Raw genomic sequence first — 14,769 nt, 5'->3', positions numbered from 1 at the left:
CAGGGCTCTGGGCAGAGTTATAGGAGAGGACCCAAAATGTTGGCCAACGTTCTTCTAACCTGACTCGGTGGCTCCGCAATTTTAAAGGTTTTTTTTAAAATGTTCGATTTAATTTATATTTTGTTTTGTAACTTTTGCCAGTTGGAGAAGCTATTTAATTCCTTTCGAGAGCTGTTTTGGGACATTAGAAGAATATCATTTGCTATTTTGAAAGTACAATGGCGGTGCTATTTTTAAGACTCCTTCCGTCATCCCCATGATTAGCCTGCCTCTGGGGCTTTCGGAATAAGACCACTTAAGTTTGCCTCATCCTTTGTGAAGCTGCTTTTTTTTTCTTTTTTGTTAATTTGGAAACATCAAAAATAGCCTCACTCTCTCTGTTGGCCTGCTCCCTCTCAGGGAACAGGTCTGGTCTGGCAGGTGTTGGGACTGACTGTTTCGGTCCGACTGGCCAGGAGTGTCGTGGAGACAGTCCGTTTGGGACCTGCTAAACGGGGGCAGCCGTTCACACAGGGATATTTTTCCTACTTGACATTACCCTTTACAGGAAAGGACCTATTTAAAGGAACATTTCCATTTTAATGGCTGAAAAACCTGAACCACTATGATAACCTCACATCATTTAATGCTGGAGATGCAGCCAGCAAGTGGGTGGGCCTTTCAGGTGACTTCTGGCTGTTCTCTCTGTGGACAGTCCCCACGGCAGGCCACTCAGTGCTACGTGAGCATGGCTGTGTGTTCTGTGTGTGTGAGTGTGTGTGCATGTACACCTATCCACCTATGCCTACACGAGCAGAATCTATATTTTCAGCAATGTGTAACATAAATAATGCATTCGTGTATCGATGGCACATATACAAGGAAACCACATTTTAGAAAGATATGCCCGACTTGAAAATAGGAATTAGATAGCATTTAGGGGTGAGAGGTCCTACAATTCAGTTTTCCTTTTAGGAGATTTAAAAACATTTTGTTTAGCTCTGAAATGTTTAATTTGGGCATATGGCCAAATATAGCTACTTTTTAATATGCCTGGGAAATATACAGTCTGGCCTTTGATTCCATCGACATCTATAAGTGTGGGCTACAGTCCAGGTACCAGACGGGTGCGTCAGCCGTGAGCGAGACGGGACTGCTTCCTGGCCATCCTCACAGATTCCTGATAGCAGGACAGACAGACCGTGAAGGCAGGCCTCTGCAGACAGCCTGCTGTGTTCTGCGATGAGAGAGAGGCTGCCGAGACGCCAAGCGGGCAGGCCAGTGTTGTTAGAAGCTGGGGAGGCTCCTGGGAAGAAGCGGCATGAGATAGACTCTGACCAAGAGCCAGGTCAAAGGAAACAAGCTCAGAGCCAGCTTTCAGCATTGCCTGGCACCTGTGCTTGATGGAAAGGGTCCCCAAGAACGGCCAGGGGTGGTCTCTCTGGTTGTAGTCTGCTTCCCCAGATGAGAAGTCGGGCAGTCACACAACCCAGGAGACCTCTTTACTTCTTGTCTGGGTGGGACATATGATGGTCCAATAGAACAGGTCGGAGAATCCCTTGGGTATTTGGGGGACTGTTTTTGGAGCAAGCTGTTTGAATCCAGCTTCACACAGTTTCAACTCATCATTTCAGCAGCTTGAAAGAGGTACTGAGCAGCTCGGGGGAGGGGGAGTTTAGCCGAAAATAAGGAGAGTAAGAATAAAAATAAAAGCAATCAATGTATTATCCTTAGTTCAAAACAAAACAAGGACTTGAGAATGGAATCTTCCTCTGGAGGTTATACACTTTCCTTGGGATTGAGAATATATTTCCTTCTGTACCTTTCCCCCTACCTGACATACATGATGCAGATTTTAGGCCAGGATGGTTTGCCTTGGGTTCAGACTAGATTCACGATAATAAGGTCTTTGGGATGATGTTGGACAGGTGGGTTGAATGTTCAGTTTCACCTGGCTGTGTTCATCCCAGCACTGTGGCGATGACGACTGCCAATGCCCATGGGCACCGACGATACCACCAAACCCTCCATCTATATATAAGACTCGGACTATGGCATTTTCCTTCCTTGCCTAGTGAGAGCATTGCCCCTGATAAAGCCGGCGTCCTGGCTTCCCTTATTACTTATTAAATACATGGCCTGGCTATGGATGCTAGGGAATTTGGCTTACAGGTGAACATCGCTATGTGATATTGGCCGTATTCCTAAATCTAAGATCCAAATAACCATGTCAGATAGATATTCACCTCAAAAACTCACTCCAGTCCATAGGTTGCTCTGTAGAAACTGGCGATACAATATTCTACTTCATATAAAGAACTGAAGTCTTCTTGTGATGGTGCTTAGTGATGTGAGAGGCTGTGGGAATCCAATGGCTGGACCACACAGAACCTTTTTTGAACAGATTTCTGGGCTCCCCTTGGGGCTTCTGATCAGGTAGATATGTGGCAGGCCTCCACGTCTAAGTGTTTAACATGCTCCCAGTTCATTCTGATGCGCAACTAAGTTTGGGACCCACTGGCCAAGAGTCAGAGCCATCTAAGAGGGCAAACCTCCCAAATTATGTTGTTTGCTCTTCAACCAGCTGTTATTTCAAAACTATTCAGTTAGCCAGTATGTTTGAGCACCGCACATGGACATACCGCCTAAATAGAGCCCTTCTGTTATGGAGCATGTAATCTTATATTAAACAAATATTTCAGACCCATCCTAATCACAGATCCTCCACATGGGAAATATAATGAAAGGCAATTCAGCCCAACCTCCCAAATTAAATAATTTATTTTTTTCACTATAGAATCCTGTCAGAGAGTCACCTACTCTAGCTCGAATGCATGCACAGCTGGTGTCCTCTGTAGATGAGCCCATATTAACACTGGGCACAGTCCTCAAATACCCTGACCTTTGGAGAGCACTTTAGCGACCTAGTGGGCGAGTGGGAGTTAACACTTAGTTGGTTATGACTTATAACCAACTTATAATTACTGTCTATTTTATTAGTAAACTGGAATATCTTCCTGCCCCACCACCCAAGCTTAAAGCCAGCATCTACCTTTATGCCAACCTCAGCTGTCCCCACATGTGGCATTTTTCCACCCAGTTTACTCTGTGAGAAGCAGAAGGAGCTGGGCAAATTGACAATGGGAGTGTTTCAAAAGGTTGGTGTATATTTCTGAACAAAACGTACACTTATTTTTAGGGGTTTTAAAAATAATGTGTCATAGTTTCTGTACTCTTCTTAGGGACAGTGTCAGTGAAGGAAAAAAACGATGGCTTTTGACAGTGTGACGTTTAGTGGGGCTGTTTTTTTGAGGCTAAGATATTAACACGAAGTTTGCCAGCGGCCAAGTGGAGGGTCTATGTGTCATCTCTCAGTAAAAGCAGAAGTGCCCAGAATTAACCAAGCAGCTTTACTGTCTACCTATTGATATGACAAATGAATCCCAGGGTAAAGTGTTAGAACTTTCTCCTAAGTTTACTCATTCCCCTTTTTGGTTAATAACCTAGTCTGGGAAGTTGACAAATTTAGAAGCATGTATGTTATTTTTGATCGGAGGGGAGGGGGGAGGTATTACGACAAAAAAGTTACTTGAACTGTTTGCATTACTGATCAATTGATGTTTATGTTTATTCATTTCACGTGATTATTTTGTTGATTAGCTCCGAGAGTTTAAGATTTATTATAAAAAAAGGTCTTTCCTTTTTTTTTTTAGGCTTCTAATTTTTATTTTTGAGAAGTAAAGGCTGTAGAATTGATCAATCTGAATAACCCTAAAACTGCATGAGGAAGAGATGTCCTTAAAACCACACGGCATGACTCTCTGTAGGCAATGTTAGAAGATTTTGGCATTCATTGTTGAATTCCGTGCACACGTTTTATTTTCTTTTCTTCTTAATTTGCATGTCAAGAAAGTGGTTCCCTTTTTTTTTTTTCTTTCCTCGTTATTTCATTTTATTCTCTGTGAAGACACCGTAGATTTATTTTGATCTCGTTTTCTTTCCATTCGATTTATTTTCTTCTGTAGTGACATTTAGAAAGGTATCTTGGGTATCATTCTTTGAATTCTCCAGGGGTTACAGCTAACTGGTGACAGAAAAAAATAAAAATATCTCGTTCACATTTGTTGCTTACTGATTGCACATCTCAGTACTCTTATAATTTCTCTAATTTGCATGTTACAGAACGGAAGCCAGGACAAGACATAGAAATTAAAGCGAGAGAACGTTACGCAGTGGTCGTTGACTGAAATAATAATCTGCATGTTGTTTTCCCTTCTCCCTCCTGCATGCAGGGATTTGGTTTCGTAACTTTCGAAAATAGTGCCGATGCGGACAGGGCGAGGGAGAAATTACACGGCACCGTGGTAGAGGGCCGTAAAATCGAGGTGCATGTCCAAAATATTTTCCTTTACATCTTTTTGATAAATGTCTGCTTCACGCTCATTCGTTGTTTCAGATGCATCATTGTGTCTTGTATGTGACCCTGTTCCCTTCTCATTGTTTATATATATATATTTATATATAAAAAGGAAAACTGGCCTTACTTTTTTTTTTTTTCTTTTCATTTTATTTTCATTATGTTACTCTTATTACTGCTGAAAGGTGGATGGCAAACGTGAGACCAAAAAAAAAAAAAAAAAGGTTAATCTGAAAGTTTTTTGTTTTTATTTATTTGATTTTATTATTTGATTTTCCATGTTTTAGAGTCAATGGGTGCAGTAGGTTCCAAACAGTGGAGAGAGTGTTGGCAAAACAAAACAAAACTACAGAGCAGTTTCTTTTTTTTTTTTCTTTCTTTCTTTTCTTTTTCTTTCCACTGCAGGGTTGACGAGGGATCCACAGTGGTGTGCAAATTAAGCCAAATTGTGAAAGAAGTAACAGTCGAAAGAACAATTGTTCTATTTTTTAAAAATGAGAGGTTTTGCCCTTAAACCTCTCATTTTTTTTTAAGAAGCCAGTCCGAACCTTTGCATTCTCTTGACAACAAAGTGAATTAGCAACAGGATTTCCTGTTCACTATCTGGCCCCTCTCCGTCCGTAAAAATAAATGCTAAAATTCCGGTACTCACAATCTCCTCCTTCTACCACTGGATCTCCCTCAACGCGGCCACAGGGTCATATTTGTTAAAACTTTAAAAAAAAAAAAAAAAAAGAAAAAAAAAATACCAGTTACGAATGCTTTAGTCTTTGGAGTAAGATGTTGCATATTTTGCCTTTTATTTTCCCCCCTGGACGATAACGCTTAGGCCCCTCACCAAACTCTCAGTAACCATGGTAACTGTACACAAACCCATGCTGGCGATGGTGGTGAATGGTAAGTGGTGAAGTCCATCTGCCGTTACACGTATTTAGTGCTGATATATCTATATACATATCTCTCTACCACGTGACTTCTTTTGACTTGTCGTATTAAGTTTTGATGCTCTATTTTTTTGGATATTGGTACGCCTGTAACTGAGTGTACGTTCTAAGCTAGCCTGGGAGGCACTGACTGGATTGAGACATGACCAGTGCACATCTTACTCAGATCGTTAACTCCATATTGTGTTAAACAATGCACCCTCTCTTTTATCCTTTCGTTAGCTGTGACTTCAAAGCTTGAATGATTTTGTTAATTCTTGCGATGTCAAAGGCTCTTGTTCCAAGTGTTGAATGCTAGTTGTTGCTTTCCCCCGATGGTTCCTCCTCAGTGTTGCACACGGCGAAACCTGTTTGTCCCTTTTCTTTGACATTTATGTTCCCTTGTACCTTGTCTCTCCCTTCTTTTACTCCACTGCATGTCCCTTCATATGAACTTTATTTTCTGTTGAAAAAAATATTGTTTCTGTGTTACCATGGAGTACACGCATGCTTTTAAATCTTCAATTATGCAGTTCCTTTTAATTTGCTTTTACTGTCTCCTTATTAAACTTTTAAATGATATGACATTGCTTTATTGAAATGATTTGTAAGTTAAAATGGTTATGAAGTAAATGTAATTATAAAAATGTATGATTTTGTTATGCACCTACTGCCTTTTATAAATTAAAATGCATTTTAGTTGTTTTTGTTGTTTTTTTTTTTTTAATAAGTAATCACAGTCATAATGCATGCAACTAATGGAACGGCAGGTTGGCCCCGGAATATGTGCTCATTTGAATTCTCTGTGTACATAGGTAAATAATGCCACAGCTCGTGTAATGACAAATAAAAAGACCGTCAACCCTTATACAAATGGTGAGTACACACTGGCCTTTTACAAGAAACCACCCCTACCTCTGAATCTATTAAGCGATCTAACCAGGGAATCTGTTTCCACAAGCCCTGCTTGCCTTCGCATGCGACGGTGTCCTTCCTGCCGACCTGCTGCAGGGAACCCCCCGAACCAACAAGGTCATTCTCCCCGGTGGCGGGGCGGGGGTGGTGTCCAGGCCAAGTGCGCACGCTCCTCTCCCAGCCCTCCAGGGTAGCTCCCATCTGGATCTGGGAGCTAGTTGGGTAAATTAATTTGTTGTTATGATGGTCAGTTGAGGAAGGATGGAGGTTTTGCTTTTGCTTTCGTTTAACCATCCCCTCCTCGTTGGTCACTGCTCACTCCTGGGTGAGGCTGCTGAATGCGGCCCATCTCTGAGCCTTAGCTTGGAGTCATTAGGCTTTTGGAGGGGCTGGAGGGTCCCTCATGACAAGTCCCAGAGTGAGAGCAGAATGTGTGAACACCTAGTTCTTACTCTCTGGGCTGCCCAGTGTCATTTTGGGTCAGCTGAGGACATGCATTCACCCCTCAGGACAATGCATTTCAGCCCTTCCTAACCAAGATGTCCCAACACTCTCCGCACCAAGAACTCACATGTATACGGAGAGCCATTAAAAATGTCCAAACGTTTTTCATTCTTTAATCCTGCTCAGGGTAAATCTCTCTTAAGATATATAGGAAGAAAAGCTGCTGATATGCTGATCACATACTTAATTGTACCAAGTATTATAAAGAAAGTAATGTGGTATTAAAGTCTATATGCTTAGTGGAATATTATACCCATTAAAATGAGCAGAGTGAAGACTCAGAGAGCCCCATAATGAATGAAAATTTTTCAAATAAAAAATTATATGTATAGACTGATTTGAACTAAATTATGATGGGAATTACGCCAAAATGCTAACAGTTGAATTGAATCGTGAGACTGGAAGATATTTTTTCTTTGTTTTATAGGTTTTTAAGAATAATTTTATTACTGTCATAAAGGGAAAGTATTGAATTTTCCATTTTTAACGTTTTAATTACACATAAAACCTGGGAATGCAGAGTCATTTGAAAAAAAGAAATAAAGAAACGTTAAAGAAAGGGCTAAAATATATTTTGAATAACATCACTGCCAGTGTGGCTCCTGTCTCCCCCCTCTGCCGACAGCATTGTGCACATGCTTTTCAAAGAAATGGTGTCACGGTGTACAGATCGGTTTTAATTTGCTTTCATAAATCCACGTGGAGTTCTTTCTGTGCTGACGGATACAGACCAAATTCATCCTTTTTAGTGGTTACATAATATTCCATAAATGGATTTATTTTTTATCCCGACTTGCCATGCTGATTGATTTAAGTTGTTTTCTGTTACAGTTATTAACACGTGGTAGTTTTATTCTTGTTTTTCTTCTTCCTTGTGCCAGCGGCTGCCAATTTGGCTAAGTCAGTTTGTTCTTATTTTTAAAAGGGGCACCATTAAACAGAGATATAATCTCAATATAATAGGGCTCTAAGGTGAAAGATCAGAAGAATTATTTATTCTGCTGACCCATTTTCCCAGCTCCAACAACCTAAGACCTATCCTTAAATGGAATAGAAAAATTCCACAGCAGATTTTGAGTGCCCAGTGCCGAAAGGAAGCCACCTCCGATTTATGGGTCACGAAGCCTTTGTACTTGTAAAAATGAGAGCCCTGCAACCTGCCTGAGTTAATACATGATGACATCACCTGGACTGTTGGGCACGTTTTTAAAATGATGAAGTAGTAAGCATGCGTGTGTATGCATGTTTCATGCATATGCATAGGTGCTCGTGAGTACTGTTTATGAGAGAAAATGAAGCAGGGAATCTAAATATTATTCCTTAAGCCATATGTATGCATATTTATTTTAAAGAAAGAGTTATTGATCAATGTCATACCCAGGGGCTGAAAACTGGACCACTGGGATTTTGCACACAACTCAAAGCACATTCATTAATAGCAAACATTTCTGGAATGCTAACTGTGTGGCGTTATGTGAAGCATATTAAATACCCTGGGCCCACATGAAACCCTATAAAGGGGAAATAGTTATCCCGATTTTAAAGATGCACAAACTGAGGCTAGACAAGATGAAGTGATTAGTGAAGTCATTTTCTTTAGTTGTGGAGTAGCAAGATCTTCTGGTCATAGCTATGTGTGCATGAGTGCATTAGTTTCCCAATCACCTTACAGAACTGCCCTCAAATAGCAACCGGCCACAATAACACCAAGGTTATTAAACATGGGCCTCAACTTTTTGCCAGATGTTGGCATAAACACCTCGCATCCTATTCCAGGTAGCCACACATTCTTAGTTTCCAGGAATGAGTCACGTGGGTCTCTCATCCATATGCCTAAAAGGGGCAACTCAGAGGCTCAGCCTGACACATGGACTGAGTGCGGTACCTAAGGGGCAGACGGACAGTCACAGGAGAACTAACTTTAAAAATCAAATGCAAATCTTAGTTACATGAAGATAATTGGGGTTCTCAGAGAGCTTTGTATTTGAAGAAAGCAGTTCTCAAAGCTTCTCCAATTTTTAGCTCGTAAGTGTCATCACTACGAAGACTTTTTCTGATAAACTGCAATACTATTTAACTGAAAATATACAGAGATCCTCTTAGATCCTTAACTAGAGTGATTATGGTAAGAGGGGATATTATCAGCAGACACACACATTTGCGAAGTACACATATATCAAATCAACAAGTTGTACACCTTAAATACGTACAAATTTTAGTTGTCAATTATACCTCAATAAAACTGGGGGGGGGGGGAGAAAAGTCAGGGCCAATGAAGTCACAGTGAAAGAAGAAAATTCAGTGATCAGTGAGATTCATTAACTACCCTAATTTATTCTCACAAACCATCGAACTTACACTTCTGCAAAATTATACGTTATTAGAGTCATCGCATTTTGAGGTCATTTTTCAAATGGTGAAATATATAACTACCAATGCCAACATCACAGTCATGCATTCCTTCAATCATGTAGCCAAAAAAAGTTTGAGTAGCTGCAAAGTTTCCAGCGATTAAGAAGATTGGACCCTAAATGCAATGAGACACATGGCTAAGAGGCTGTGCTGTGGAGGACCACAGTTAATACTATCATGGAGGAGGTGGATTCTATTGCCAGGACATTTTAACTTGGGTATAAGAGAGGACTGTAGAATGGCATACAAGGATTTGGAAACTACCCATCAGAAAGCTCCACAAAGAGAAAATTGAGCTACTTCTACATTGCTGATTTTCCCTGAGGATTCCAACACTCAGAGAGGAGTTGGGGTTTACCCTGCTCATTGGAGATCAGATGTTTGCTCTTCAAAACACATTGAGAACCGGATTCTCGAGGATGTCCTAGAGACTGGAGAAGCATGGGTGTTGAATGGAGCTCTTTTATTTTCTTAGAGATCTTAGGAAAGATAAAACTGGACAAAGAGATCCAAGACTGTATAGAGGTGGATTTTTCTATCAGCTCTGCCTTTCACTGCCTACTGAACAACAGGCAGGTTGCTTAAACTCTCCACACACCGGTATTCTCAAGTGGGAATTGCAGGCACAATAAGACTTACTACATAGGATTTTGTGACTATTATAGGAGATAAAGGACTCAACACAGTGTCAGGGTACAGAGTGCCCTAAAAATTTAATTACATAACAATCTCAATAATAAGTAACCATCTTGTTTGTTAAATTTTCTGACAGACATACTAGTTTAAGGATCAAATATTTAGATGCCTGTGGAGACTGGCAGGTAAAATAAATGAGGAAACAGAGAAGGTCTGAGAAATGCACAGTCTTTCTAGACTATCTTTCATTTATATACTGGGGAAAACAAAACATTTCTCCTCTGGAAGGAAAAACAGCATAGGATAACAATAAAAGATTATTGACATTGAGCCTCCAAGCCAGGTACACAATAGGGAGCAGCGGTGAGTGCAACTAACTGGAAGTTTAATGGGGTTGTCTCTGGTCACCTCCAGCAATCTAAAGTTGCCGTTTCCACTAATGTTTCAAGAGAACCAGTAATCCTGTATTTTTTATGAAATCTAAATGTTGACAATAAATATACGTGACAAAAAAAAATACTAAGTGAACCAAAACACACTGGGCCACTAACTTTTCATTTGGGGCACTGCCTCATGGCCCATTTTAACAGACCAGGCCCCTAGTATCCTCAATATATGTCTTTAAAAAACATTGGTGTGCCCTTTTGGAAACTCTTGCGGTGTATTTAAGTGTACTTTCTTAATATCTAATCCAGTAAAGCCCTAGAGAAGGCCTGTGCAGATGTGTGTGTGTGTGCACATTCAGACTTGCCTTTTAACACTTAACAGAGCCGTAGTTAACACCAGGGATGTTGGCCGGCGTTCTTACAGAAAGCTGGCAGATGACCTTTGAGAAGGTGAATTTGAGATGGGAGCGCTGACTTAGATGCACCCCCTTCGGCCCGGCCACAGAGGGGTCTCTGAACAGCTCCTGTGTCTGCTGTGGAGAGAGACCCTGCGTGCCTGGTGTCTGCTCCACTGCCTTGTTTTATGGGGGGCCCTGGGAGGCCAGGGGCGGTGGGCTTTATCAGCTGTTCCCCTTTTGTTGTAAGCCTCATTGTTCGGTTTAATGTCCTTGATCAAAATCTGTGAATTTGTAAGGCCTGGGGATGCACACAAACTGCCTGGGAAATTAAAACTGGGATCATTTTGTCCGTCTTCCTGACAGTGCAGGCTCCTGTCTCCAGCAGGGTTATCCCAAGGGTCTCTTCCAGGTACTAGATGGAGTCACAGGGACTAGGAGGCCATTTGCATGCGATTTGCATACATTTACATAAGCCTGCATGAGCTCTGTAAGTGTGAACAGAGGTGATTTTCAAGGGCTGGATTCTTATTACCTTTCCCTTGAAGACTGTCACCTCTAACGGGGTCCTTCTTTATTAGATGTATATCAGGAAGCAGGTCACTGGAGGTTGGGAGGCGATAGAATCCTAACCAAAAGGGAATGAGTCTATTAGAGAAGCTTTATATTCCTTCGGTTCCTTTAGAGCAAAGCTGCGTATTTATGGAGCACCGACTATTCACCAAATACAATTGTAGATGCTGGGAATTCACATAGGATGTCAGACCTGCTCACTTTACCAATAATTTTAACAAAGGAGGTGGTTTTAAAAACAATTAAGAACAAGCAGAGAAAGAAAAAAGATAAACCCAGGTAGTTTTAACAGCTATACAGGAAACAAAACCAGGAATTGAATCAGGGATAGCTCGAGGGTGGGGATGGGGAGGGAGTGGCATTGAGTAGCTTCCCCTGGGAAGATCCTGGAGACCTGAGTCACATCAGGTCAAAGTTGCCACGAGCTAAGGGATCAGTCTAGGTGGATAGATGAGAAAGAGAGAGATTAGACAAACTGACAGACAGACAGAGGAAAAAGGTTACTTGGACCTAGGAAATGAGGAAGATAAAGGCATATGAGAGAAACATGATTTTTAGGCCATCTTAGATACCTCTGAAAAATCTCTTTCTTTGTGAAAATGAAAGACCATTGGCATAGCTTATCGCTGACAGTTACATCAAAATTAATTGATGGGCCCACACTCAGTGAATGGTGTGTCCCAGCCTTGTGTGCAAAAAGAATAAGACAGCTACTAAGGATGTATACAAGAAACAAACCCTTACTTGAGTAGTGTTCAAAAGACCCTGTCTCCGCTACCAGTAAAGGGTGGGGCAGAAACAGGTTGTAAGATGGGGAGGAGAGGGGAAAGGGGCAATAAATGAATAATTCACTCACTATAGCTCCATATAGATTTCTTTCACAGACTCTAGATTTCTATGAAGGACTAGAAAGAGAATGCCAAATATGTTTAGATTACCCTGTAGCTTTATTTTCAATCAGTTTGCCCTATTTTTTAAAAATTTCAAATAACTTGAAATGTGGATTTTAGTTCCCAGGTTCTCATGAACTGGGCATTTTCCTATTTGAGAAGCAGTGGAATTTCAGTTGGTCAAATTGAAATCTTTTTCCACATTCATAGAATACACATTCTGAAATGTTTGGGGTAATATTTATTTTTATATCACTACAGAAATTCCTGTAAAACAAGATGTGATTAATATGAGAGAGGAAGTTATCAGTATGACGTTTAAGAAGCCATTGGGACAACAGGTCTCAGAATTTTGTTTCGCTTTCTGTAGGACTCAAATATGGCCAGGGATTTCTCATTAATAAACCTCCCACATAATTCAAAGACAACCCTTTGAGAACCTCTGTCCTAAGGACAGCATGGGGACTGGGCACCAGCTAGCTTATTAAAGTTGGAACTGAAAGTTTATAGAAACCAAACATTTTCTCAGAATGTTCTAGAAAGTCCTTAGGTCCACCTGGGGACGTATCTATTGAGATGCGGAACCTCTTTGTGGATCAGTAGATTTTGGTCACCTCTCAGCCGTTCTTAAAGGCACATCACTTCGGTCAGACATCAGATGTCACACCTTTCCCTTCTGGAAAGAGCTCCGAGAGTTCTCCTTGTCAGAAATACCTTCCCTGGCATCCCCACATTCACCATCGCCTCTGCTCAGGACCATTTACTGAAGGACCTTCTGTGTTTGACCCTCAACCCAAGGACACAGGTTTGCCACAAAAGGCGCACACCTGCCCTTCATTGCCTTTCAGGGACTCTGTAGAGTGGATGTTTCATAAAGACAGGCCAGCAGGCGCAGGGAACGGCCGCCAGGCCCTAAAACACGACCATTCTTCTGAGGTTTTCCCTAAGTAGTGCCCAGTGAGTCTAATGTGGGCAGCCTCTTGATTTACAAATATTCTTCCCTGTTCTTCTCTTGAGTAAAAGTTTTTGAGGGGCCAGGATTAATTTGACAGAAAACACTCCTTCCAGAGCTTTTGGAAAATTACAGGATTCTGTTCCTCTTATACACAGGTTATTTGAAAGTTACCTTAGATATCATGCATTGATTACGAACGGTTATGGTTCCTGAAGGCACTGAAATATATTCCACACTTAATCTCTGCCAGATAAATGTCATTTTCTTTAGGATTTAGGAAGCACTTCGGAATTCTACAGTCTCTGGGTCATAATTAGGAATGACAATTATCAGAATATGTTGCTGCAAAGAATTCTCTTCTTGCGAGCTTTCAAATTTTTGTGAACTTAACACACAGAGACATGCATTGAATTATTTAGTGGTGACCCATGAAAGAATAAAAGAATTGAAATTATTATAGTGGCTCCAGAAAATATTGATATGGGAGAAATTTAATTACCACACTATTTTCAAAAGGTTCACCTGTGGCTGGTCAGTAGTTCCCATACTATTAACTTGTATAGGCAGAAAATCAAAGAAGGGAATCAATCTATTTCCCTATACACTGTATAGTTTTCAAATAATTTTTAATGCATGCCCAAACTATGTATATTCTCTGGATTTTAAAATTTAAAAAGACACCAACCGGTTACATGTGCGGTTAACTTGCAGTGAACTTCATTGTTGAATTAAAGGTGATATTAATGTTTTTGTGTATTTGTTTCAAGGCTGGAAATTGAATCCAGTTGTGGGTGCAGTCTACAGTCCCGAATTCTATGCAGGTAAACAGTTTCTCTTTGCACGATGTCTTCTTGGTCTTTTCTATCTGTGCTTTGCCTGCCAATAAAGAATAGGCTTCATAAAAATATCTGAACCAAGTAAATCCTTACCCTAAGAAATTCTGATTGTCTTTTTTGTTTTGTTTTGTTTTGTTTTGCAAAACCAAAAGTGTTTTAAACCCTTTAAAAAAAATAAAGGGGGATCGTGTCTGTTCCACTGCGGAGCAAGCACGGAGCCACTGCTCCTTATGACATTTCCCATTGGCTTTGCCTTTAAAAAGCATCGAAACTTAGTTCAATGGATGTGTTCTTTCGCCAAACGCTTCCATCCAGGGTTGCATTTTTTCCCCTTGGCAAAGCAGAGAATTGGATAAGTTATTCCAATAATGTGGCAGCACCTTGGGATTGCCCAGAGAAGGACCATTTAGAAAACTGGAAAGAACTAAGTTGTCTTCTGTCTCCTTCAACCAGTTTCCTTTGGCAAGTCCGTTCCTCTCTGCTTTGCCTCCAAGGCAGTGTCTCTCTTCCCCCTTCCCTGCCTCCCCCAGCTACCACTCAGCTGGGAAACCCACGGTGCTAGAAAACTTGATCATTGGATTCGGAAAGAGAGTCACCCCGAGCAGCAGCGGCTGAGATTTCCCTCCGCTTGGCCTGTCACCTCTGCCCTCCTGTGTCCTTGCTCCTTAACAAGGCTGCCTTTAACCCCCGGGCCTGAGGGGATTTGCCCCACGGATACTGAAAAGAGGTCTTGCTTTGAAGCGACCCTTGCTTTTTAATAAGGCGACAGCAATGACCAATTGGTCTGTCCACTCACTTAGTGATTTCCTGACGGTAAGTCACACCCCCTGCTTTGTCTCTTTTGCGGTGTCTTATCGCTGTCACTGTCGTGGTGCTAAGCGTCCACCCCAGCGGATGACCAGGGAGCACAGGAGACTTAGATGGCTACTTTGGCATAATAACAAACTT

The 14,769-nt window shown here is 41.2% G+C and overlaps 1 protein-coding gene across 1 annotated transcript in view; it reads left to right on the top strand.

The window, feature by feature from the left end:
• LOC107526816 (RNA binding fox-1 homolog 1) overlaps window positions 1–14,769 on the top strand; it is a 180,058-nt gene that overhangs the window by 68,568 nt on the left and 96,721 nt on the right. Inside the window, exons 5-7 of the mRNA XM_087815209.1 lie at window positions 4,272–4,364; window positions 6,135–6,195; window positions 13,753–13,806. Of these exons, the coding sequence (XP_087671335.1) occupies window positions 4,272–4,364; window positions 6,135–6,195; window positions 13,753–13,806 (208 nt within the window). The remainder of the gene's footprint in view (window positions 1–4,271; window positions 4,365–6,134; window positions 6,196–13,752; window positions 13,807–14,769) is intronic.

Source organism: Miniopterus natalensis, chromosome 3, assembly GCF_054644295.1.
Source record: "Miniopterus natalensis isolate mMinNat1 chromosome 3, mMinNat1.hap1, whole genome shotgun sequence".
Classification (NCBI taxonomy): domain Eukaryota; kingdom Metazoa; phylum Chordata; class Mammalia; order Chiroptera; family Miniopteridae; genus Miniopterus; species Miniopterus natalensis.
This window is presented reverse-complemented; position numbering and strand designations above follow the sequence as displayed.